This window comes from Somniosus microcephalus, chromosome 32 (assembly GCF_052327205.1).
Source record: "Somniosus microcephalus isolate GS21.2 chromosome 32, FLI_Smic_1.0, whole genome shotgun sequence".
In the NCBI taxonomy this organism is placed as follows: Eukaryota; Metazoa; Chordata; class Chondrichthyes; order Squaliformes; family Somniosidae; genus Somniosus; species Somniosus microcephalus.
Window position 1 is genome coordinate 33,074,621 of NC_141018.1, and position 24,712 is coordinate 33,099,332.

The 24,712-nt window shown below is 44.8% G+C and overlaps 1 protein-coding gene and 1 long non-coding RNA gene across 3 annotated transcripts in view; one reads left to right on the forward strand and one right to left on the reverse strand.

Annotated features, from left to right (window-relative positions):
* LOC147097392 (tetraspanin-3) overlaps positions 1–12,683 on the reverse strand; it is a 53,141-nt gene extending 40,458 nt beyond the window's left edge. Inside the window, exon 1 of the mRNA XM_085972337.1 lies at positions 12,469–12,683. Within this exon, the coding sequence (XP_085828463.1) occupies positions 12,469–12,531 (63 nt within the window). The 5' untranslated portion in view covers positions 12,532–12,683. The remainder of the gene's footprint in view (positions 1–12,468) is intronic.
* The window catches only part of LOC147097393 (uncharacterized), a 145,382-nt gene continuing 132,992 nt past the window's right edge, over positions 12,323–24,712 (forward strand). Inside the window, exon 1 of one of the 2 annotated variants that reach the window (XR_015074372.1) lies at positions 12,323–12,444. This is a non-coding gene — a long non-coding RNA (uncharacterized LOC147097393). The remainder of the gene's footprint in view (positions 12,445–24,712) is intronic. The other variant, XR_015074373.1, reaches the window with a different exon arrangement.

Sequence of the window (24,712 nt, forward strand, 5' to 3'; positions counted from 1 at the left end):
CCACAAAGGCTCTGCTCATGGTCGCTATGGACTCCTCCATTCGCTCCACACTTGCAGCGACCCTGGAGACAAAACCTGCCAGAGACTCCTGCATCTGTGCATGGAGATCCATCACCTCTTCTCTTGCGGATGGACCCAGAGGCAGAGGGTCGGACATGCAGCGCAGCTGAGCTGAGCTGGCAGAGTCCTGCGCCCTCCGACGAGGACTCTCCACTGCTGTCCCTGTCTCCAGAATCTGCTGAGGCTCACTTGTGAGCTGTGAAACACCAGGTGACAACACTACTCTATGTCCCGAAGGTCCCCCCGAGGTGTGAGTGTCTGCGCTGGTGCTGGGTGCGCTTACTTCTGCTGACGCTGCGCCCTCAGAGGTTGAAGCTTCCCCTGAGGAGTCTGGCTGCACAGCCTCTTCCTCCTCCATAGTGAGGACAGGGGCTCTGGATGGTACTATGGGGGAGTAAAGGAAGGAGTTAGAGATGTAATACCAAGGTTCTTCTGGTGACTCCCAGTGAGTTGGCATCTGCTGACACCTGCATCCATGCAGCATTGGTCTCAGTGGGAGACCTCTTCCTCCCTGACCTAGGGAAGAGGACCTCCCTGTGGGCCCTCACCCCATCCAATAATGCCTGCAGTGAAGCCTCGTCGAATTTGGAGGCAGCTCGGGGTCTGGCACTGGCCACAGCTGCTGCAGGTTCCTCTGCCATCCTGTACGGTTCGTTTGGAAGCCTTCAGAGGATGCAGTGCTTGCTATGGACCTTGAAAACACCACGAATGATGACATCATACTGTGGGGATTTCTGACTCGAGTTGGACAATTAGCAAGGCTTCCCACATGCTGGGAATTAATTGGCCACTTGAGGGAAAATTGCGTGGAGCTGGCTGACACTGCGTGCGTCAGAAACCCCACATTCGGGGAAACCCGACCATTTCCCACACAAGCCGAAAATCGGGGCCTTTGAGTGAAGAAATTTCTCAGTCCTAAATGGCCAACTCCTTATTCCGAGACTGCGACCCCCAGTTTTAGACTCCCCAGCCAGGGGAAACAGCCTCCCTGTATCTACCCTGTCGAGCCCTTTAAGAATTTTACACATTTCAAGGAGATCACCTCTCATTCTTCTAAACTAAACTGGGAATATAGGCCTAGTCTACTCAATATCTCCTCATGGACAACCCCCCCCATCCCAGGTATCAGTCTAGTGAACTTTTGCTGCATTCCTTCCTTAGACTTACTACTACTACCACTGCAGCAGCAACAACTTGTATTTATATAGCGCCTTTAACATAATAAAACGTCCCAAGGCACTTCACAGGAGTATATAAGACAAAAAAATGGTGTCACTGAGCCCAATGAGAAATTAGGGCAGGTGACCAAAAGCTTGGTCAAAGAGGTAGGTTTTAAGGAGCGTCTTAAAGGAGGAGAGAGAGGCAGCGAGGCGGAGAGGTTTAGGCAGGGAATTCCAGAGCTTAGGGCCCAGCCAACAGAAGACACGGCCACCAAAGGTTGAGTGATTATAATCGGGGATGCTCAAGAGGAAGAATTAGAGGAGCGCAGATATCTCGGGGGGTTGTGGGGCTGGAGGAGATTACAGAGATAGGGAGGGGCGAGGCCATGGAGGGATTTGAAAACAAGGATGAGAATTTTGAAATCGAGGCGCTGCTTAACCGGGAGCCAATGTAGGTCAGCGAGCACAGGGGAGATGGGTGAACGGGACTTGGTGCGGGTTAGGACACGGGCAGCCGAGTTTTGGGTAACCGCAAGTTTACGTAGGGTAGAATGTGGGAGGCCAGCCAGGAGTGCGTTGGAATAGTCAAGTCTAGAGGTAACAAAGGTATGGATGAGGGTTTCAGCAGCCGATGAGCTCCAAGCTGAGGCAAGGGCGAAGACGGGTGATGTTACGGAGTTGGAAATAGGCGGTCTTAGTTATGCCGCGGATGTGTGGCCGGAAGCTCATTTCAGGGTCAAATATGACACCAAGGTTGCAAACAGAGTGCTTCAGCCTCAGACAGATGAGAGAGATGGAGTTTGTAGCGGGGACCGAAAACAACAGTTTCGATCTTCTCAATATTTAATTGGAGAAAATTTCTGCTCATCCAGAACTGGATGTCAGACAAGCAATTTAGAGACCGTGGAGGGATCGAGAGAAGAGGTAGAACTGGGTGTCATCAGTGTACATGTGGAAACTGACGCTGTGTTTTCAGAAGATGTCGCCAAGGGGCAGCCTATAGATGCGAAATAGGAGGGGGCCAAGGATAGATCCTTGGGGGACACCGGAGGCAACGATGTGGGAGCAAGAAGAGAAGCCGTTGCAGGTGATTCTCTGGCTACGATTCGATAGATAAGAATGGAACCAGGCGAGTGCAGTCCCAGCTGGACGACGGTGGAGAAGGATGGAGTGATCAACCGTGTCAAAGGCTGCAGACAAGTCAAGAAGGACGAGGAAGGATAGTTTACCTTTGTCACAGTCACAAGGGATGTCATTTGTGACTTTGATGAGAGCTGTTTCGATGCTGTGGCAGGGGCGGAAACCTGATTGGAAACCTCAACAAATATCAGCTAACTCAACAGACCAAGATTTGATTGCAGGACTTTACCAGTCTGTGTGCATTGGGCAAACACAGTTGTAAATCAATTTTTACCCCAGCGTCCTAGATACTTCCAGTCTGCTGCAACAACTGTTCCATCTAAACATTTACACAAATCTGATCACTTATCTGCTTTGATGTATTATCTGTAATTATTCCACAAAACCATTGCAGCTCTTCACTGTAAAATGTAAAACCCTCATATGCAACATTGATTGGGAGGGGAGAGGAATAATGTGCAAGTGAGAAAGAGTTAAAAAAGTGGCTAAAACCATGTATCAGCCCTGTACAGAGCTTTGACCAGGAAATTACTCTGCAGAATATTAGCATATGACCCTCTAACATGTTCATTTGATATTTTTCTCAACATTTAATATTTAATAGAACACTGATGTCTAGGCTTTGATTCTGTTCAATTGTGCACTTTTTTTAAAATCAGTGCCAAAATTTCATGTGCAATTATATTTGCCCAGTAAATATACAGCACATCGCCAACGATCACAATGCGAGTCGGTTGTTCTCATTTGGCTTTGTTCTTCCGTTTACCTTGAAGAAAAGTTACCCTACAACATTCCAAGAACTGAACGAGCAGTCGGACTTCCTGAAATCTAAGCCAAACGCTTTGCATAAGTATTTAGAGGGAGTGGTTAGCCAAGGATCAATATCCAACATGTATACTAGCCCACATCCAATGTCGAAGGGAAGCTGAGCGCTGTGTGGCACTCTGGATTAGGTAAGACTAACCCCTGCCATTCTATGAGCAAAGACTTCAGGCTTAAGCGCCGAGTTTTGGCATACAACAATTAAAGTGCAGAATGTACTGTAATTAGACATACGGATATCCTAAACTTCTAGTACACACACCGACCATAGAGCACATATACCAGAAACGCTGTTTACGGAGGTCACGGTCCATCATCAAAGACCCTACCCACCCCAGCCACAGTCTGTTCGCCCTCCTGCCATCTGGGAGATGCTACAGATGCATTCGCACCCGTACGACCAGATTTAGGAACAGCTTCTTTCCCAGGGCTGTCATCCTACTGAACTCCACAAATAAACTCTAAAGCCTGCACATCTGCCAATGCACTTTATTATGGTTATGTTTATGTTAATATATTACAAGCCAAATGTATGTTGAATGTTTAAATGTCTTAATCTAAATGTACACTCTCGGGAGCCGCAAGTCTACATTGCGTTGTACTGCACTTGTGCACTAACAATGACAATAAAGTTGATTATTATTATGGGACAAGTGCAAAACTTACTTCATTCTTTCTTTCGCCCACTACCACATGTACTGTTTCCTAACCAGAGCAAGAAAATATCCCACTGGATCCCATTCAACCCACTCAAGTCTTCATTACCCGACCACTTAATCGGTTCGACAGTCGATGTCAGCACCACTCAGGTTAAGGAGGGAGAACAATACATCAAGTCTCCGGCTCACTATCCAGCAAGCCTCACTGATCGGGTAGCGGGAGGATTGAACTCTGTCAACACTTGCAGTCAAAGCTCACATATGAATAAAATGGGACACAGACAAGGTGCCAGAAAGTGACTGTAGAAATGTACACCAAAAGAGGGACAACATCAACCCCAAAAGAATCAACATCTTCAGGAGGGGAGAAAAGTAGAGAGGGCAGGGAAAACTACCAAGAAAAAAATATTACCAGGCAAGGTGTAGTTTTAGTAATACCTTGAGGAGGGCATACCTCCACTTGTCTAAAAACATCAAGCTGCCAATAAAACACATCGATAAATGCTTTAATTCTGTACTTTAACACTATTTGGAGATGTGGATAGTTTTAAACAGACTTTTCAAATGGTCAATTGTTATTTTCATTCTCTGAAAATACTTTTTGGCAAGACTCCTGCTACACAATCATGGTGCATTGCAGAGTGGTAGAACATAGGCTACCACTCAGAACGACACAAGTCTTCCCAACATCTGGGTAAAGATAGGAAGTATTGAGCAGAAGTGAACTGCATTTTATAATAATAATAATAATCAACTTTGTCATTGTTAGTGCACAAGTGCAGTACAACGAAATGTAGGCTTGCGGCTCCCGAGAGTGTGCATTTAGATTAAGACATTTAAACATTCAACATTCTTTGGCCTGTAATACATTAACATAAACATAATAAAGTGCATTGGCAGATGTGCAGGCTTTAGAGTTTATTTGTGGAGTTCAGTAGGATGACAGCCCTGGGAAAGAAGCTGTTCCTAAATCTGGTCGTTCGGGTGCGAATGCATCTGTAGCGTCTCCCAGATGGCAGGGGGGCGAACAGACTGTGGCTGGGGTGGGTAGGGGCTTTGATGATGGTCCGTGACCTCCGTAAACAGTGTTTCTGGTATATGTGCTCTATGGTCGGTAGCCGGGTGCCGGTAATGCGTTGGGCAGTTTTGACTACCCGCTGCAGGGCTTTCCGGTCATAGTAGCTACAGCTGCCATACCATACTGTGATACAGTTCGTCAGGATGCTCTCTATTGTGCAGTGGTAAAAGTTAGAGAGGATCAGGGGTGACAGGTTACATCCCTTCAGCCTCCTTAGGAAATATAGGCGCTGCTGGGCCTTCTTCACCAGAGAGGGGGTATTGAGGGACCAGGAGAGGTCTTCCGTGGTGTGGACTCCGAGGAACTTAAAGCGGTCCACCCTTTCCACCACAGCCCCATGGATGTGGATGGGGGTGTGACTTCTGCCTTTAGACTTCCTGAAGTCCACAATGATTTCTTTGGTTTTCTTGATGTTAAGGGCGTGAGGGGGAGGAGAAGGAATGAGAGTCTACAAAGACACTGTAGAAAATGCTGGAAAAACTCAGCAGGCCAGGCAACATCCGTGGAGAAAATAGAGTCAACGTTTCAGGTCGAAACCCTTTGTCAAGACTGGAAAAGCACAGGAAATGAAATAGATTAAAAGGCCAGGCTGGGAGAGAACAAGAGAGAAGTGAAGAGACATTAAGAGGTATTCAAAACGAGACGAGATGGTGATAGGACTAGTGGAGACAAAAGACAGCTCTAGATTAGGTGTGAAATGCACTGGCAGAATGAGAGACAGCTGCCACATTTTCTGTTGTTATTTCGGATTTCCAGCATCTGCAGTATTTTGCTATCGTACAAAGACACTGTGTTGGTCTGTTGTAGATCACCCAACAGCTAGTCACAAGGCTGAGCAGGTCAGACGTATGCCTTTGGCCATGGTGGGGTGGGGGGGAAAAAAGGAGAAACAATCAGTTCACACTTGTACTATGCATGCTGAAGTTTATGTATTTATATCTCCAATCACAGTACCGTCTGTACATTCAGTCGCTATGCTTCAATTCCAGAACTTGAAGTCTTATCTCAAAATGCCACTGTCATTCATCTCATCAAAACAGGAATTACGTGGGGGAGGAGGAGGATATTACAGGAATTATTTTGCACTGCAAGTAGAAAATTCATTAAAAAATATCCCACTCAACAGATTTCATTCATATTTTAACTACCAAATCTGGCTCCAATTAAACATCAGGACTGATTGAAGACTAGCATCAAAAAAATTCCACCTTTGAACGTGGAAGAAACTTCACTTTCCTGTTTACAGCAATACAATGCATTGCCGAGTTTATGACACCAAAGACGGCTGGTACTGACAGGACAGGAAATCCAGCTTTCCAAGAAATTTGCACACATTTTCTTGGATAAGGCATTTTCCAGAATTTGCAGAAGATACGTGGTAAAAAGTGGATCATCAAGTGCAAATTTTAAAAGCGATAACACCCCAAAAAACATTGAATGCAGGACTGTGCAAGGTTTTTGTCTTTGTGGATTATTTGGGTAAATGTAATGAAGCCTTGAGGGTCACATCAATGTTCCTATTAATTTCCATACACTAGTTTCCTACATTACAACAGTGACTACACTTCAAAAGTGCTTTGGGACGGCCGGAGGTGGTGAAAGGCGCTATATAAATGCAAGTCTTTTTTCTTTTACATTTCTCACGAACCTAGGTGTTCTGATTAAGGAGGCAACAATACCAAGAACAGCCCTTTCCAAATGTTCGGGCGCACAAAATCTAGAACAGCATAAACCAGCGAGTAGGAAATACAAGTACAGACAGGACTGTGGGGCCTGGACTTTGTGGGTCAAACTGACAGGGCCCCAAGGGCTGAAAATGGCCCACAGGCATAGGCTTAAGCACCTCTGGCTTTAAAAGGGATCCGTTCAAGAATTTCACATACATTCTCAAGATTGCCGTTTTATGGGGGCACGGTCACTCACGTTGCTAACATCAGCGTTTTTAGTCTGTGCAGCCTATTGCTGGAGGTCAAATCACCTATTCACAGCAAGTTTAATTTATATGTAGTAATAGAAAACCGCAACCTTTGCTCAGATTAATATTTTTGTGAATCTGGGTCGAACAGGTAACAACAGACCATGAGGAACTAAATGAGCAAATTTCACACAACTATTGAGACACGTATAGCATCCATTACTAAAAAGGTGAAAGCCAAACTTTGAACCCCGAGCAACAATTTGTAGACACCAAAATTTAATTTCTTCTTAGAATCTATTCGTTTTGAGCTGTCACTTAATAACAAGGAGCATAAATGCACAAAGACCGTACACGCTGCTATTATGCATAATTAAACATGATGATTAATTTACGGCTGGAGTCAGTGACAAAAGGAAATGCCTCGAGAAGGATTAAATTCAGCTCCTCGGTAGCTCAGCAAGTTGATCTGATGAATAATGGGGCAATTCAGACTCCCGGAAAAGGTCCCTGGTCTGATCGCCGGTCTGCGCTGTTATTTCTCAGCTGATGCAGCAGCAGGAAGGAAAAAGGGAAATGACAACGTTCCCTCTGGGTTAGAGTGGAAATATCAGCCAAGCTTTGTTGCTGATCACTGGCCATCAGTCCCTGCTCAAAGCGCAGGTATGATCGTCAGCTAAGGTTGCCACATCCCTCGGCAAATAGCTTGTGGAAGCTCACCCTCAAGGCTCAATAAATAATGACCATCTGCGCTAGGTGTCAATGCCAGAGGACAACACATACCCATAGAATGATACCCCAGTAAGGAGTAACAACAACAACCTGGATTTATATAATGTCGCTCATGCAGTAAAATGTCACAAGGCACTTCACAGGAGTGTTATCAGACAAAGTCTGACACCCAGCCTCAGAAGGAGAAATTAGGGCAAATGAGCAAAAGCTTGGTCAACGAGGTAGGTTGTAAGGAGCATCTCCAAGGAAGAAATAGTTTGAGCGGCAGGGAGGCTTAGGGAAGGAAATCCAGAGCTTAGGGCCTAGGCAGCTCAAGGCATGCCCACCAATGGTTGAGCAATTAAAACCAGGGATACTGAAGAGACCAGAATTGGAGGAGCGCAGAGATCATGGGGCTGGAGGAGGTTACAGAGATGGGGAGGCCATGGAGGGATTTGAAAACAAGGATGTGAATTTTTAAAATCGAGCTGTTGTTTAACCAGAAGCCAATGTAGGTCTCATGAAATGCTATAACTTTATGATCAATACATAGAAGTCAAAAGCCACCATGTCAAATGGAGAAAGGGCATAACCAAGATAGAACTTTTACAGAAGTATAAAGATACTAAGTGAAATATGCAACAACTTTTTTATTAATATAGAACCTTTAACGCAGAAACACATCCCAAGGCACTTTGCAGAGGAACAAGGATAAGTTTATCCTGACCGTTATTTCAAGTTTAAAACACGACTGGAAGACAATGTAAAAAGCGCATAAGGAATGGTCAATCCCTGGAATGGTCTTCTGGGTAGGTGCTGGAGGCAAAACCTCAAGTCATTCAATAGAAAGCTCTGGAATTCCCTCCCCTCTCTCTGTCCTCCTTTAAGACGCTCCTTAAAATCTATCCCTTTGGCCAAGCTTTTTGGTCATCTGTCCGAATATCACCTTATGTGGCTCGGTGTCAAATTTTGTTTGATAACACTCCTGTGAAGCACCTTGGGATGCTTTGCTACGTTAAATGTGCTATATTAAATGCAAGTTGTTGTGGTTAGATGCGGCAATGCAGGGGTGGGAAAGTGTGTAGATTTCTATGGAAGGATGGGCCAAAAGCCCTCCCCCCTCATCTTTACTTTGTCTTTCAAAACTAAGAAACTATGTTTGGCATGTGGCAATTCCACACTTGCTGTATTTCTGCAGCCCTTAATTTTAGACCGTACAAAATTCTCACTTTACTGCAATCAATGGCACACGCTTTACAGAATCATGGATTTTTGCTAATGGGCAGTTCCATTTCTCGGTTATTGCATGAACAATCCACAGCCTTGGAGGCAAATTTATCTGTTCGAAGCTCAAGAGTCCACTCATGCAGAAAAGAATTGTCCCCTAAAGGCACAGCTGACAAATGGAAGGAAGGCGGAAGGGGAAGGATAAGAAGACCTGCATTAATATAGCGCCTTTCACAACCACCGGACGTCCCAAAGTGCTTTACAGCCAATAAAGTACTTTTGAAGTGTAGCCACTGTTGTAATGTGGGAAACGCAGCAGCCAATTTGCGCACAGCAAGCTCCCATAAACAGCAATGTGATAATGACCAGATCATGTTTTTAGTGATGTTGATTGAGGGATAAATATTGGCCCCAGGACACCGGGTAAACTCCCCCTTCGAAATAGTGGCCATGGGTTCTTTTATGTCCACGGGTTCTTTTATGTCCACCCAAGAGAGCAGACGGGGCCTCGGTTTAACGTCTCATCCAAAAGACAGCACCTCTGACAGTGCAGCACTCCCTCAGTACTGCACTGGGAGTGTCAGCCTAGATTTTTGTGCTCAAGTCTCTGGAGCGGGATTTGAATCCACAACCTGCTGACTCCCGAGGCGAGGGTGCTACCCACTGAGCCACGGCTGACAAACATCTGTCCGAATATCTCATGTGGCTCGGTGTACAATTTTGTTTGATAACACACCTGTGAAGCGCCTTGGGATGCTATACTACGTTGAAGGTGCTACAGGAAACTGTGTGTTATCCGGAGGCTAAATGTCCGGCAAGCTTGAGCCACCGGCAAAAATCAGGAGCCGTTTTGTTAGGTTTTTTTTCTTCTCGTGGTTTTTTTTCCCCCCAACAGTCAAGCTCTGCAAAGTTTCTCTGAAGCTGTTGCTAAGCGACAGAGACGCTTCCAAGGTACGGCCAACTGTTTAGAAGCTGTTGCTAAGCAACAGTGTGTGTTGCCAGATACGGAGCTGAAAAGCTCCATTTGCTTCAACATTAACGCTGGTTTGTCCGGCAGTTTTGAGGGAACGGCAACAGCTCGGTCCCGTCGGTGCCGGATAGCACAAAGTTTCCTGTATATTGAAGGCGGTATTAAGGGATATGGGCCAAAGGCAGGTGTATGGAGTTAGATCACAGATCAGTCATGCTCTCATCGAATGGCGGAACAGGCTCAAGGGGCTGAATGGCCTCCTCCTGTTCCGGTGTAACAGGCTCGAGGGGCTGAATGGCCTCCTCCTGTTCCTGTGTAACAGGCTCGAGGGGCTGAATGGCCTCCTCCTGTTCCTGTGTAAATGCAAGTTGTTGTCCTTGGATGCTGCACTGCTTGGTGTTGTTCGAAGACATTTAAAGCAGGAAGGTTTCAGGTTTAATTCCTGGTCACTAAATTAGCACATCCCCACAAATACATTTGGGAACTGGAGTTGTACTCACACTACTGGTCACACAATATAATCAGCTGAAATCCTAAGAATTTGCATATTTGCAATACTGCCACAGAATTGGAGAACAACTTTTTTGATGACGTTCTGCAGTGATTAGATACAAACCAAAGCCATTGCAAGACTGAAGTTCCAGCCTACAAACAGACTTGAATTTTCATTCTTTTAGAAGAACACAGGACAGCCAAAGAAAACTCTAAATAGCAAGAATTGAACCAAAACTTCCCATTGATCTAAAGTCTGTGCCTTCAAGGTTGCCACATGCTTCAGCCAGCAAAACAAAACCAGAAAGGGAATCTGCCCAAATCAGATAGTGAAGCACATCCCAATTGGTTGCCATTGCAAACTAAATGCAAGTATCAAATGCTTGGAACTCAAAATTTTCTTTCAAGCACAATCTTTGTTTATCTTGTTTGTTCAGTCTCTGTGAACAATCAGTCTTTCAACAACTCCACACCCTTCCAACAACTTTCCCTTTACACAATTATTAGTGCATAGCCGAGAGATTTGGGTAAATTGGGAATTAATTTTTTTCCATTCCTAGGATGTGGGTGTCACTGGCAAGGCCAGCATTTATTGCCCATCCCTAAAATGCAGCTATTAGCACATTTAGCAGCATCAGTTACATAGGAATATAGGAACAGAAGGAGGCCATTTAGCCCCTCGAGCCTGTTCCACCATTCAATGAGATCATAGTTGATCTGCAACCTAACTCCATATATGCGTCTTTGGCCCATATCCCTTAATACCTTTGGTTGACAAAAATCTATCAATCTCAGATTTAAAATTAATTGATCTAACATTAATTGCCGTTGGCAGAAGAGTTCCAAACTTCTACCACCCTTTGTGTGTAGAAGTGTTTCCTAACTTCACTCCAGAAAAGGTCTGGCTCTAATTTTTAGACTCTGTCCCCTAGTCCTCGACTCCCCAACCAGCGGAAATAGTTTCTTATCTACCCGATCAGTTCCCCTCAATATCTTGAAAACTTTCATCAAATCAACCCTTAACCTTCTAAATTCCAGGGATTACAACCCTAGATTGTGTAACAACATATAAATGCACTGAATTTACTATATGTAACTAGGCAGTTTAAAATTCCAAAAAGCTGTATTTAAACAAACTAAATTAAACTTGCCTGTAAGATATTCGACAGTCCAAAAGACACCTAAAGCTAGGATGACGTTGCAGGCATATGGGGGTCTCGCCTGGTCAACTATTTCTTAAATCATACTGTAGCAAGCCATTTTGTTTAGAAGTTATTATAAACTTAAAAGTTAGAAGCAGTTAAAGTACAAAGTTAAATATTCAGCTTGGTAAGGTTTTAGAATTTTTAAAATCTCATTTCCAATCTATGCTTAAGTCTGAATAAAGAACCTCTGCATTATTGAAGCCTCTCTAGAGGCACTGAATACAGTAGGACACTGTACAGAATTACCCAGTAACTGTATCTAACTTGGCATATGAATCATTTAAAATGGAGCTGGCCACAGTTATTTTCATCCTGTTTTTGCATCCTGCTTTCTCCCCCCATCCTCAAAAAAAGGGCTTTGCTGCAGGAATTTTCCTAGAAAGAGCAAGTTATCGTGCATTTTTCAATTCATGGCAGGAAAAATAAACTTTTCCTTAATATAAAATAGAGGAACTACACATTTCTCACTGCCCATATATAAATCACATTATTTAAAAATTCGTTAAAAAAAAATCCAACAACGATACAAGATAAAAGGGGGAAAACTAGCAATGCTAGAATCCAGAAATTATTATAAAAAGAAAAATTAACAAAATTATATTTGGGGTTTCATTGCCAGTCAGAAAAGGACATGGCAATATTTATCTAGGCAAAAATGGCAAGGTTCACACAAAGTGAACAAAAAAAGGTTGCTAAAATATAAATTTGCAATAAATTTTAATGAAAGAGACTTAATAAAGCCCGATTTTATTCGGATCTATTCTTCCTTTGCTCCACCGTGTGGCAGCTCCTGATAGCCAGCCACAGCTGCAATACTACAATCCATGGAGTGCACCCTAACCTAACGCCGCTAACTCCCGCCCCCATTGCCTAGCGACGGCAGTCCCGGCCAATCAGACAGCCAGGCGCCGCGTCAATCAACGCACATTCCCATTTCCGGTCATCGGGTTCGGTTGCGGCAGCAGGCGGCGGCCATGGAGACGGCGCAGTTCCTCGGCCCCAACGGTAAGCTCTCGCTGACCTACTTACCCAGAATATCAGGTTCAAAAACACCAGCACCGTTTTCGACGACGTTATCCCGCATTGTCCCATCGCTGCACTGCGAGTTTTATTCTATATGCGCCCTTTCCCCCCCCACCACCGTTGTCGTGTGTGTATATAGGTTGCTGCTGAGGAGACTGCGGCCTACGCGCCTTCCAGCGAGCAACGGCCGCTGACAAGTGCACACGATGGCAGCCGGAGCCGGGAACCCGCCCGCGCCCCCCCCACACGTGACCGTCGCGTCACCAAAGCATTACGTCAGCGCTGGCTGCACGCGTGCGTCCTGGCCGCTTGTCATCAGTCAGCAGCTGACTGGCACGTGATACCTTTCAGTGTCCAAATTGGTGCACCTTGCATTTTAGCTTGCAGTCCAAATTGATGCAACTTGCATTTAGCTTGCTGTCCAAATTGGTGCACCTTGCATTTTAGCTTGCAGTCCAAATTGATGCAACCTGCATTTTAACTTGCAGTCCAAATTGATGCAACTTGCATTTAGCTTGCAGTCCAAATTGATGCAACTTGCATTTAGCTTGTAGTCCAAATTGATGCAACTTACTAGAGGAATGGTGCCAGGGGGAGGGATTCAAATTCCTGGGACATTGGAACTGGTTCTGGGGGAGGTGGGACCAGTTCAAACCAGACGGTTTGCACCTGGGCAGGGCCGGGACCGATATCCTAGGGGGTGTGTTTGCTAGTGCTCTGGGGGAGGGTTTAAACTAAAATGGCAGGGGGTTGGGAACCTGAGCAGGGGGACAGAGGAAAGGGAAACGAGGATAAAAGCAAAAGATAGGAAGGAGAAAAACAAAAGTGGCAGTCAGAGAAATCAACGGTTTAAATCAAACATGGCCACAGTAAATAATAATTCTAATAGGTCGAAGAGCATTAAAAAAACAAGCCTGAAGGCTTTGTGTCTTAATGCGAGGAGCATTCTTAATAAGGTGGATGAATTAGCTGCGCAAATAGAGGTAAATGAATATGATTTGATTGGGATTACGGAAACATGGCTCCAGGGTGACGAAGGCTGGGAACTCAACATCCAGGGGTATTCAATATTCAGGAAAGATAGGCAAAAAGGAAAGGGAGGTGGGGTAGCATTATTGGTTAAAGAAGGGATTAATACAATTGTAAGGAAGGATATTGCCTCTGATGATGTGGAATCTGTATGGGTAGAACTGAGAAATACCAAGGGGCAGAAAACGTTAGTGGGAGTGGTATATAGACCTCCAAACAGTAATGCGGAGGTTGGGGATGGCATTAAAAGGGAAATTAGAGAAGCGTGCAAAAAGGGCACAGCAGTCATCATGGGTGACTTTAATCTACATATAGATTGGGCTAACCAAATTAGTAATAATAATGTGGAGGAGGAATTCCTGGAGTGTTTACGGGATGGTTTCCTGAACCAATATGTCGAGGAACCAACCAGGGATCAGGCCATCTTAGACTGGGTATTATGTAACGAGAAAAGATTAATTAGCAATCTTGTACGAGACCCCTTGGGTCGGAGCGATCATAATATGATCGAATTCTTCATTAAGATGGAGAATGAAGTAGTTGACTCAGAGACTAGGGTCCTGAATTTAAATAAAGGAAACTACGATGGTCTGAGGCGTGAATTAGGTAGGATTGATTGGGGAATGTCACTCAAAGGGTTAACGGTGGATAGGCAATGGCAAACATTCAAAGACCGCATGGATGAACTACAGAATTTGTTCATCCCAGTTTGGCATAAAAATAAAACAAACAAGGTGACTCAACCGTGGCTAACGAGGGAAATTAGGGATAGCATAAGATCCAAGGAGAGGACATATAAATTGGCCAGAAAAAGCAGTAATCCAGAGCATTGGGAGCAATTTAGGATTCAACAAAGGAGGACAAAGGGATTAATTAAGAAAGGGAAAATAGAATATGAGAGTAAGCTTGCACGGAACATATAAACTGACTGTAAAAGCTTTTATAGATATGTGAAGAGAAAAAGATTGGTGAAGTCAAGCGTAGGTCCCTTGCAGTCAGAATCTGGGGAATTTATAATGGGGAACAAAGAAATGGCAGACCAATTAAATACATATTTTGGTTCTGTCTTCACAAAGGAGGACACAAATAACCTCCCAGAGATGTCGGGGAACATAGGGTCTGATGAAAGGGAGGAACTGAAAGAAATCAGTATTTGTAGGGAAATGGTGTTAGGGAAATTGATGGGATTGAAGGCCGATAAATCCCCAAGGCCTGATAATCTACATCCTAGGGTACTTAAGGAAGTGGCCCTAGAAATAGTAGATGCATTGCTGATCATCTTCCAACATTCGATGGAATCTGGAACAGTACCCATGGATTGGAGGGTAGCTAATGTTACCCCACTATTCAAAAAAGGTGGTAGAGAGAAAACAGGGAATTACAGACTGGTAAGCCTGACATCGGTAGTGAGGAAAATGCTAGAGTCCATTATAAAAGATGTAATAGCAGAGCACTTGGAAAACAGTGACAGGATCGGACAAAGTCAACATGGATTTACAAAAGGTAAATTGTGCTTGACTAATCTACTGGAATTTTTTCAGGATATAACTACTAAAATAGATAAGGGAGAACCAGTGGATGTGGTGTATTTGGACTTTCAGAAGGCTTTCGATAAGGTCCCGCATAAGAGATTAGCGTGTAAAGTTAAGGCACATGGGATTGGGGGCAAGGTATTGACTTGGATAGGGAACTGGTTGGCAGATAGAAAGCAAAGAGTTGGAATAAACGGGTCTTTTTCCGAGTGGCAGGCAGTGACTAGTGGGGTACCGCAGGGATCAGCCCTTGGACCCCAGCTATTCACAATATATATTAATGATCTTGATAAGGGAACTAGATGTAATATCTCCAAATTTGCAGATGACACAAAGCTCAGTGGACATGTGTGCTGTGAGGAGGATGCCAGGAAACTACAGGATGATTTGGATAGGTTGGGTGATTGGGCAGATGTATGGCAGATGCAATATAATGTGGATAAATGTGAGGTTATCCACTTTGGTGTCAAAAACAGGAAGGCAGATTATTATCTGAATGGCAATAGATTGGGAGAAGGGGAAGTGCAACGAGACCTGGGTGTCCTTGTGCACCAGTCGCTGAAGGTAAGCATGCAGGTGCAGCAGGCGGTTAAGAAGGCAAATGGCCTTCATAGCGAGAGGGTTTGAGTACAGGAACAAGGATGTCTTGCTACAGTTGTACAGGGCCTTGTTGAGACCACATCTTGAGTATTGTGTGCAGTTTTGGTCGCCTTATCTGAGGAAGGATATTCTTGCCATGGAAGGAGTTCAGCGAAGATTCACTAGGCTGATACCTGGGATGGCAGGAATGACATATGAGGAGAGATTGGGTCGATTGGGCTTGTACTCGCTGGAGTTTAGAAGAATGAGAGGGGACCTCATTGAAACTTATAAAATTCTGGCAGGACTGGACAGACTAGATGCAGGAAGGATGTTCCCGATGGTGGGGGAATCCAGAACCAGGGGTCACAGTCTAAGGATAAGGGGTAGGCCATTTAGGACAGAGATGAGGAGGAATTTCTTCACCCAGAGAGTGGTGAACCTGTGGAATTCTCTACCACACAAGGCAGTAGAGGCCAATTCATTAAATATATTCAAGAAGGAGTTGGATATATTTCTTAAGGCTAAAGGGATCAAGGGATATGGGGAGAAAGCAGGTACCGGGTACTGAACTTGGATGATCAGCCATGATCGCACTGAATGGCGGAGCAGGCTCGAGGGGCCGAATGACCTACTCCTCCTATTTTCTATGTTTCATTTAGCTTGCAGTCCAAACTGGTGCAACTTGCATTTAGTTATCAAGAAGGAGAGGCAATCTAAACTAGAGGGTACAATCCTAAAGGAAGAGTGGGGTGGGGGGGGCGGTGCAGGAACAGAGAGACCAGTGCACAAATTATTGAAGGTGGCAGGGCAGGTTGAGAAAGCTGTTAAAAAAGCTTACGGGATCCTGGGCTTCATAAATAGAGGCATAGAGTACAAAAGCAAGGAAGTTTTGATGAACATTTATAAAAGACTGGTTCAGCCTCAACTGGAGTATTGTGTCCCATTCTGGGCACCGTACTTTACGAAGGATGCGAAGGCCTTAGAGAGGGTGCTGAAAAGATTTACAAGAATGGTACCAAGAATGAGGGACTTCAGTTACATGAATAGACTGGAGAAGCTTGGGTTGTTCTCCTCAGAGCAGAGAAGTTTGAGAGGAGATCTGACAGAGGTGTTCAAAATCACGAGGGGAGTAGATAGAGAGAAACTGTTCCCATTGGAGGAAGGGTCGAGAACCAGAGGACAGAGATTTAAGGTGATTGGCAGAAGAACCAAAGGCCACATGAGGGAAAACTTTTTTACACAACGAGTGATGAGGATCTGGAATGCACTGCCTGAAAGGGTGGTGGAGGCAGATTCAATCGTGGCTTTCAAAAGAGAATTGGATAAATACTTAAAGGAAAAATATTTGCAGGGCTACAGGGAAAGGGCGGGGGAGTGGGACTAGTTGAAATGCTCTTGCAGAGAGCCGGCACGGGCTCGATGGGCCGAATGGCCTCCTTCTGTGCTGTAACTGTTCTATGATTCTAGAAGTTCTGCTGTCTTGATTTATTTTTGTTGCTTTAACAGTTTCCCTTCCTCTTCTGAAGTGCTGACTTAAGAATTACCACCCTGACCAGTTTTATTTGATCAGTCACTGTATTTTTTCACACAAAATGTGTCACCCGTGGCTCAGTTGGCATCACTCTTGCCTCTGAGTCAGAAGGTTGTGGGTTCAGGTCCCACTCCAGAGATTTGAGCACATAATCCAGCTGACATTCACAGTGCAGTACTGAGAGAGTGCTGCACTGTCGGAGGTGCCGTCTTTTGAATGTGATATAGAATTAATTGGTGCCTGAGCGGACTAAGTGATATACAAAGTCGACACGTACCCAACTTAACTCTCTGCTTTAAATAAACTGGACACGGACACCAATCAAAGGAGGACAGTATTTATTATACTACAGAGCTCTGGGAGAAGCGCTAACACCTTATGGATGTGATCGCCAAACTTCTCAATTTTGCAATAGCAGCCGTGCTCCTTTTATACCATTTAAAAACAGGAAAGATACCATATTACATTTGACCAATCGGGCACTTTAGCATTCTTTAACTTTGGCCAATCCGATAGCTTAGCAACCCTTAATCACATTCTATCAAAAACAAGTTGATCATATTATTATACCGTTAGGAAACAACTTAATTATATTACTGTTCTGTGCAAGTGACATCACACGTTTGGTGTAAGCAGATCAAGTCAGCTGCCTGTTGTGCCAGTGTCTGCAAAATGTTAATGAATGTCCAGAATTCCAGCAGGCACTACGGTGCCATTTTAAAATTTCCTCCAACAGCCCTCCTTTTGGTCCTGGAGCACGATCCTCTTGCTCCCAGATGACCATCGTTCTTCGTTTCTTCACAGGGTTGGTTTACAACCACTGACTCGTCTCGTGAGAACCGGCCGTTCCGGCCACGTCATCATACGTTTCTTCTTCTTCACCCATATTTCTGGGCAGGAGGTCGGTGTATTCTTTGACAGAAGCTACTGGCAGCACAGCTTTCACAGCAGTTTGACAGCACATTTTAATGATACTCAATGCACAGCACAGCAGTATACATATCACAACCATGATCAATATCATTTGCACTAGCCACGCACCCCAGCCTGATCCTCCCAGTAACCAATCAAACCATCTGCCTCCAATATTGGATTGATGGAGCAAAGCTACTTGTTTTTGAATATGGTCCGCTAGGTTGGTAATATTTTCAGAACTGTCTGGGATGTATGTACAGCATTCTGCTCCGATCATGGCACTTGTACCTCCCTGTGCAGCTAGTAGGTAATCTAGTGCCATTCTATTTTGTAGGGCGACAGTTCTTAGGGCTACCATTTCGGCACTCATCTCTCTCAGTGACTCAGCCGTGTCATTGGCTACTCCCTCAATTATGGTTGCCAATAACCATATTTCTTGAGAAGTAAACATTATTCCAGCCGTGGGGAACATAGCTCCTAGTACCACCTGCCAGGTGGGAAGTTCTCTTTTAGTACGACTATGCTTGTGGTGGTCTTTCAATTCCTTTATGTGGTGTATATATGGTACTACATACCCCAAATAGCATGATCCTGCCCAATTCTCTGGTAGCCAGGGGTATGCTCTATGACCGCATATGAAGTATGTCCCATTATAGGCTGTCATTATCTGTCCCGGTTGTTCGGGGTTTTTGTTGGCGCGGAAGACGGTAAAACCCATCTGGTTGTCAGTATTTGTTCGCCTGGTCCCATTCCATGGTTTATTATTGGTCAAATTCATCAAATTGGTGGTATTGAACCACCAGCTTTCCATGGAAATTCCTGCATTATATGTGGTAAAATTTTGTATACAATGACCTTTCCCCACATCAATTCTGATCCCTTCAGTCTGTTCTGTGCCGCGCTCCCAACATATTTCCCCGATCGGCTGGCCCTTTCCTGACGTATTGGTAAGAACTAAAAAGGGGGGTTCTTTCGTATAATCATATGTTGGCTTATACCATTCTTTAAAATTTTCTAACGAATATCCTCCCCCCCCCGGAACTCATTCCTTAGGCTAGTTCATTTCTGTTCCCAGGTTTTTCCGAAGGTGGATAAAGTGGTATTTTTCTGTTTCGTATGATTTCTATTAATTATCCATTCTGCCATATCTGTGAGGTTCAAGGGTATGGGTCGCAAGGGTATCCCTCCTTTCGCATGAGTGGGAGTATGGCTACATACCCAACAGGCATCTATCCCACTCCGTTTGGCATACTTATATGACATATATAAAAACGTATTTACATGCAATCCCCGTTTTCTACGCGGTTCTGTCGCCGCATCTCCCGTGACAATACGTATCAACGCAACTATACACAGTAACTTATACATGTTTTTGATGCAATATTCTTCTTCCAGCTATTGCCGAAGGGGTCTCCCTCCTTTTTTTCCTGTGGAACAGATTCAGAACAGTGGGGGTAATTATTCACGTTCATGTCCTTTATATAACTTCAACTGAGTCCAATGTTTCCACATGACCTTTCCCCTTATGTCCAGACAGGCACAGGTGTCTCCACTAATTATAATTTCATGCGGCCCATTCCATTTCGGTGCAAACCCTGGTTTTCCTGGTAGGACCTTTAGCATCACCCTACTCCCTGCGGAAGGGACCTGGGGTGCTATGGTGGGATCATCATCCTGTTTTTCCTGATTATCTCTCACGTTTTTTCGCATTCCCTTAAGTTGGGAATTCCCTTACAAATCGTTTTAATTTATCCTTTAATGGGCCGACATCGGCTCCACCTGTTATGATGCCTTCTGGTAATTGCATCGCTCGTCCTGTCATTAGTTCATAAGGGGTTAATCCTGTAGTTCTGTTTGCCGTAGCACGCAACTTCATCAGAATGATGGGCAGGACTTCTGTCCATGTTTTTCCCGATGTTTCCATGGCCTTTGCTAGGCTATTTTTAAGCGTTCTGTTCATCCTCTCTACCATCCCCGAGCTCTGGGGGTGGTAGGGTATGTGGAATTTTTGTTTAATTCCCATTAACTGACATGTTAATTTCATTATACTTCCAGTAAAGTGTGTTCCTTGGTCCGAATCTATTTGCACCGGCACTCCCCACCGAGGGATTACTTCTTCAGCTAATATTCTGGCTACCGTCAGGGCAGTGCAGTTTCTAGTAGGGTATGCCTCCACCCATCGGGTAAACTGATCAATTATTACTAAACAATAGGTTTTCCCGCGAGAATTTGGAAGGGGTCCCGTGAAGTCAATCTGCAATTGCTCCCACGGTCCCTTTGGCCTTGGTTGGTGTCCCATCTTAATTTTGATGGGTCTTCCCGGGTTATGTTGGGCACAAGTGAGGCACCTTTGGCAATACCTCGCTATGTCTCATCCCATTCCCTTCCACCACCATTCCTTACTAATAATCCCCGTCATGGCTTCCTTGCCCGAGTGGGCAAGCCCATGGTTGATCTCCAACAGCGTCTGTTGTATACATTCTGGGGCGACAACCTTACCTTCCTTTCTCCATACTTTATCCGTTCCTTTGATGGCACCCTGTGCTTCCCACTTACTCTTTTCCTGATCCGTGGAGTCCTCGTGTAACTCTGCTAAGCTCACCTCATCTTCCTCTTTATATAAGGCGGCTATGGGTGCTTCTATCATTGTTTGTTCTAAAGCGTCTTGCGCTGCCTGATCTGCTGCTTGGTTTCCCCGGTGGTGTGGCCATTCTGGACTACTCTGATCTGGTTCTTTCTGGTGTGCCTTAATTTTAATTATTGCTACCTGCTTTGGTTTTTCACTTGCCTCCAGGAGTCTTTTAATTCTCTCCTGGTGTTTGATGGGATTACCTCCTGTGGTTATAAACCCTCTTCTACCCCAAGATGTCATGTAGTCATGTACTACCCCAAAAGCATACCTACTGTCTGTGTAGATATTTACTACCTTTCCTTCAGACCTCTCTAAAGCTCTTGTGAGGGCTTCTAACTCAGCCACTTGGGCTAATAGTCCTCCGTCTATCCTTCCTGATTCTAGGGTTTCCAGTTGTTGGTTAACTACTGCCCAACCTGTCCGGGGTAGACCTTCTACATATTTTCTTGACCCGTCGACATACAACTCCTCGTCGACTTGTTCCAGAGGAGTGTCCTTAATTTTGTCTTCCTCTAGGTTCATATCTACATCTCCACAATTATGGGGTTCTCCTTCCCCTAATATTCCTTCAGCTGGATTTTCGCCAATGTCTCTAACAATGGTTAGAGCTTGTGTAGGTGGGAGGAGGACTGCCTCCCATTTTGTTCTTCGTAAATTTGATACAGACCTTAGTTTTCCTGTGTTAAGCATTTCCACCAAGGTATGCTTGGTGTGTAAGATGATGTTTCCTGTCATTACTATAGGTTCACTGATTTTCACCGCCCAGGCTGCGCAGTCCAAAGCGGCTATACATCTAGATAAACCTGCAACCACGGGTCCTTCCGCGGTTGAGTAATATGCTATGGGTCTGCGTTTATCCCCATGTGTCTGGGTTACTACTGCCGAATAAAATCCTCCCTCGTTATTACAATGGATGTGAAAGTCCTTGCACATATCCGGGAGTCCCAATCCTGGGGCTGAGATTAAGGCTGCCTTTAACTGATCATAAGCTTCTTCTTGTTCTGACCCCCATTCTATGGATTCAAGAGCGGGTTTTCCTCCCTTGACTAATCTCTGTATGGGTTCTGCCAATTTAGCAAACCCTGGGATAAAATTTCTACTGTAATTAAATAATCCCAAGACCTTTCTAACTCCTCTTACTGTTACGGGCCTTGGCATTTTCTGCACCGCATCTTTTCAGTCTATGGGCATTTCCTTGAGTCCTTGGGCGATCAAGTGACCCAAGTATAGGACCTGAGGTTGTCCTATTTGTGCCTTCTTGGGGCTTATTTTTAAGCCGGCTGATTCTAAACCTTCTAATATTAGGGTAAGGGCCTCGTTGTGTGACTCTTCCGTGTCCGAAGCAATTAATATGTCATCTACATATTGTAATACTGTGCTTGACTCTGGGATGGGAATTGTTGCCAATATATTACTCATCACCCGGTGAAATATAGCCGGGCTGTTATAAAACCCCTGCGGTAAACGGGTCCAGGTATACTGGCAGCCGTCCACTGTAAAGGCAAATTTTTCCTGTGATTCCTGGTCCAAAGGCAGGGACCAGAATCCGTTGGCTATATCCAATACTGTAAATATCTTATGTTCCGGGGACAATCCATTCAAGATTGTAGCCGGACTGGCAACAATCGGGTGTAATTTCAGAGTCACTTTATTTAGAGCCGTGTAATCTATGGTGAGCCTAAAGCTCCCGTCCGGCTTTCCTACCGGCCAGGTAGGTGAGTTAGTGGTGCTCGTTGTTTCTCTCAAGATTCCTTTTTCTACTAAACCCTTTACTATTTCTTTTACAGCCTTTTTAGCTTCTGGTTTTATTGGGTATTGCTTATGTGGGGTATGTTCCAGTCCTGGAGTACTAATTGGTTTTATATTAGCCTTTCCAGTATCTAATTTATTCTGAGCCCATACTCCGGGAACATTTTCACAAATGAGTCCATAAATTCCTCTCTCTGTTTTCCAATCCCTAGTGGTAACAGTGGCTATTCCCACTGTTCCCAGGTTGTTAGCTATTTTTGCTAGTTTTTCTTTTCTGCCGTCAGGTCGGGGCCAGGTTATTTTCCCTTTTCCACAATCTATGAGAGCTTGATACTCTTTCATAATATCATTTCCTAATATAGTTCCCTCATGAGACCTGTGCACATAGAATCTCATGGGCAAGTACATGTTTCCTACGTCTACCAATTGGGTAGTACTTAAAAAGGCTTGGGTTAGGTTTCCGCTCAACCCTCGTAACCATGTTGACTGGTGAGTTGTCGGGAGTGGGAGATCAGTGACAGATACGGAGGCGCCTGTGTCCACTAGCATTTCACATTGTCGACCCCCTACTAGTGCAGACACGTAAATGCGTCCCTCCTTTTTGGCCTTAATGGGGGCCATAGGACTTCACTTCTGTTCTTTAAACTTTTGCCACTGCTTCCATTCCTCCCAATCTTTGTTGCTCATGGTTTCTCTACTAGGTCCTGGGGTGGGTTTCCCGTGTTTGCTAAAGCATGTGGCTTCAAAGTGGCCTGGTTTGCCACAATAACCACAGGTCTTTTTAACTCCCCCTTTGGATTCTCTGCATTCCTTCGCAAAGTGCCCTGCCTTGCCACAATTATGGCAGGTTCCTCTTTTTGGTTTAGCGCCTTGGTCTGACGTAGATACTGCCCCTATCTTTTCTTGTTTTACGGATTTATTTGCGTCCTGTTGGTTAAGTTGTCCTTCCAGTCTAGTTGCCCATCGAACCACCTCGTCATAGCGTTCGTGTGAAACCAACCCGGTTTTAAGGACCGCTTGGTGTCCAGCTGATAGTCCATCTTTGTATGCTTGTACAAAGCCTGGATCATCTCGCGTCATATCTCCTGCTATTCCTGAGCTCTCCTCATAAATAAGGAACAATCTTTCTCCGAATTCAGAAGCCCCCTCTCCCTTATTTTGTTTAGCTGATGTTATTCTACCCCAATTGGTCGGGGAACCGCCAAGGGCTGTTTGTATGGCAGTTTTAAAAGCCTGACGAGCTACTTCTTGTTGTTCATGGGTTGCTGACAAGGGTTGTTGGTTTACCCATCGACCCCCTAAATAGTCCTGATTGGGCTGTGCATTATCTTGGGGTACCAATCTCCATTTATCCGCGGGACAGGCTGCCCGGACTAGTATATGTACGTCCCAGAGATGGAGGTCATGTGCTAGTATCATCTGGTCTAATTTAGTCCAGAACTGGGCATTTCTACTTCTTGGTTTTAGGGGCCCTAAGGCATCAACTATCTGTTGTTTTTCTCCTGGAGTGAAGGTTTTATAATAATGTTTTGTTCTTGGGTTGTTGCCCCCATCTCCCGTAGTTCCTCCCCTTGTTACCGGAGGGGGCGGTAGGGGCGGAGGGCCGTAGGCTGCTATATGGCGGGAGCGACATGTTATTCCCTGCCTCCATTTCTTTAAGTGTTCGTTTTAAGTCACTTACTTTCTCCTTGAGAGACTTGTTTTCTTCCTCTGTCCTCTTACACTTTTCTTTAACTGTATTTACTTGTTCTAGCAGACCACTTAACTGGTGTACTAACATTACTCCTGCCTTCTTAGTCTTATCTTTAGTCTGGAAGTTCCACCAGACTCTTTGGCATTCTAAAGACTGTGTGATATCCCACCTGTCTTTCTGCATACACTTAATAGTAGATTGTCTTTTTGTCATAAAGGTGTGTGACAGGGTCCCTTCTGGTCCCTTCTTAACTTGTTTACCTTCCATAGGATTTCCCTCGGATCCTTTTTGGACCTCTTTATCTTTCTTCCCCATATTTGAGAGAGAAAATATACCCACGGCCACAGATCACAGTCTGAGCGTTTCTCAGATGAATCGCGTGTTTTCACCACCACGAGCTTCAATACTCACGGCCACGGATCACAGTCTGAGCGTTTCTCAGACGAATCGCGTGTTTTCACCACCACGAGCTTCAATACTCACGGCCACGGATCACAGTCTGAGCGTTTCTCAGACGAATCGCGTGTTTTCACCACCACGAGTCCGGTCTCTAGGTAGACGGGATCAGTGTCTCACCGGCAACCGTA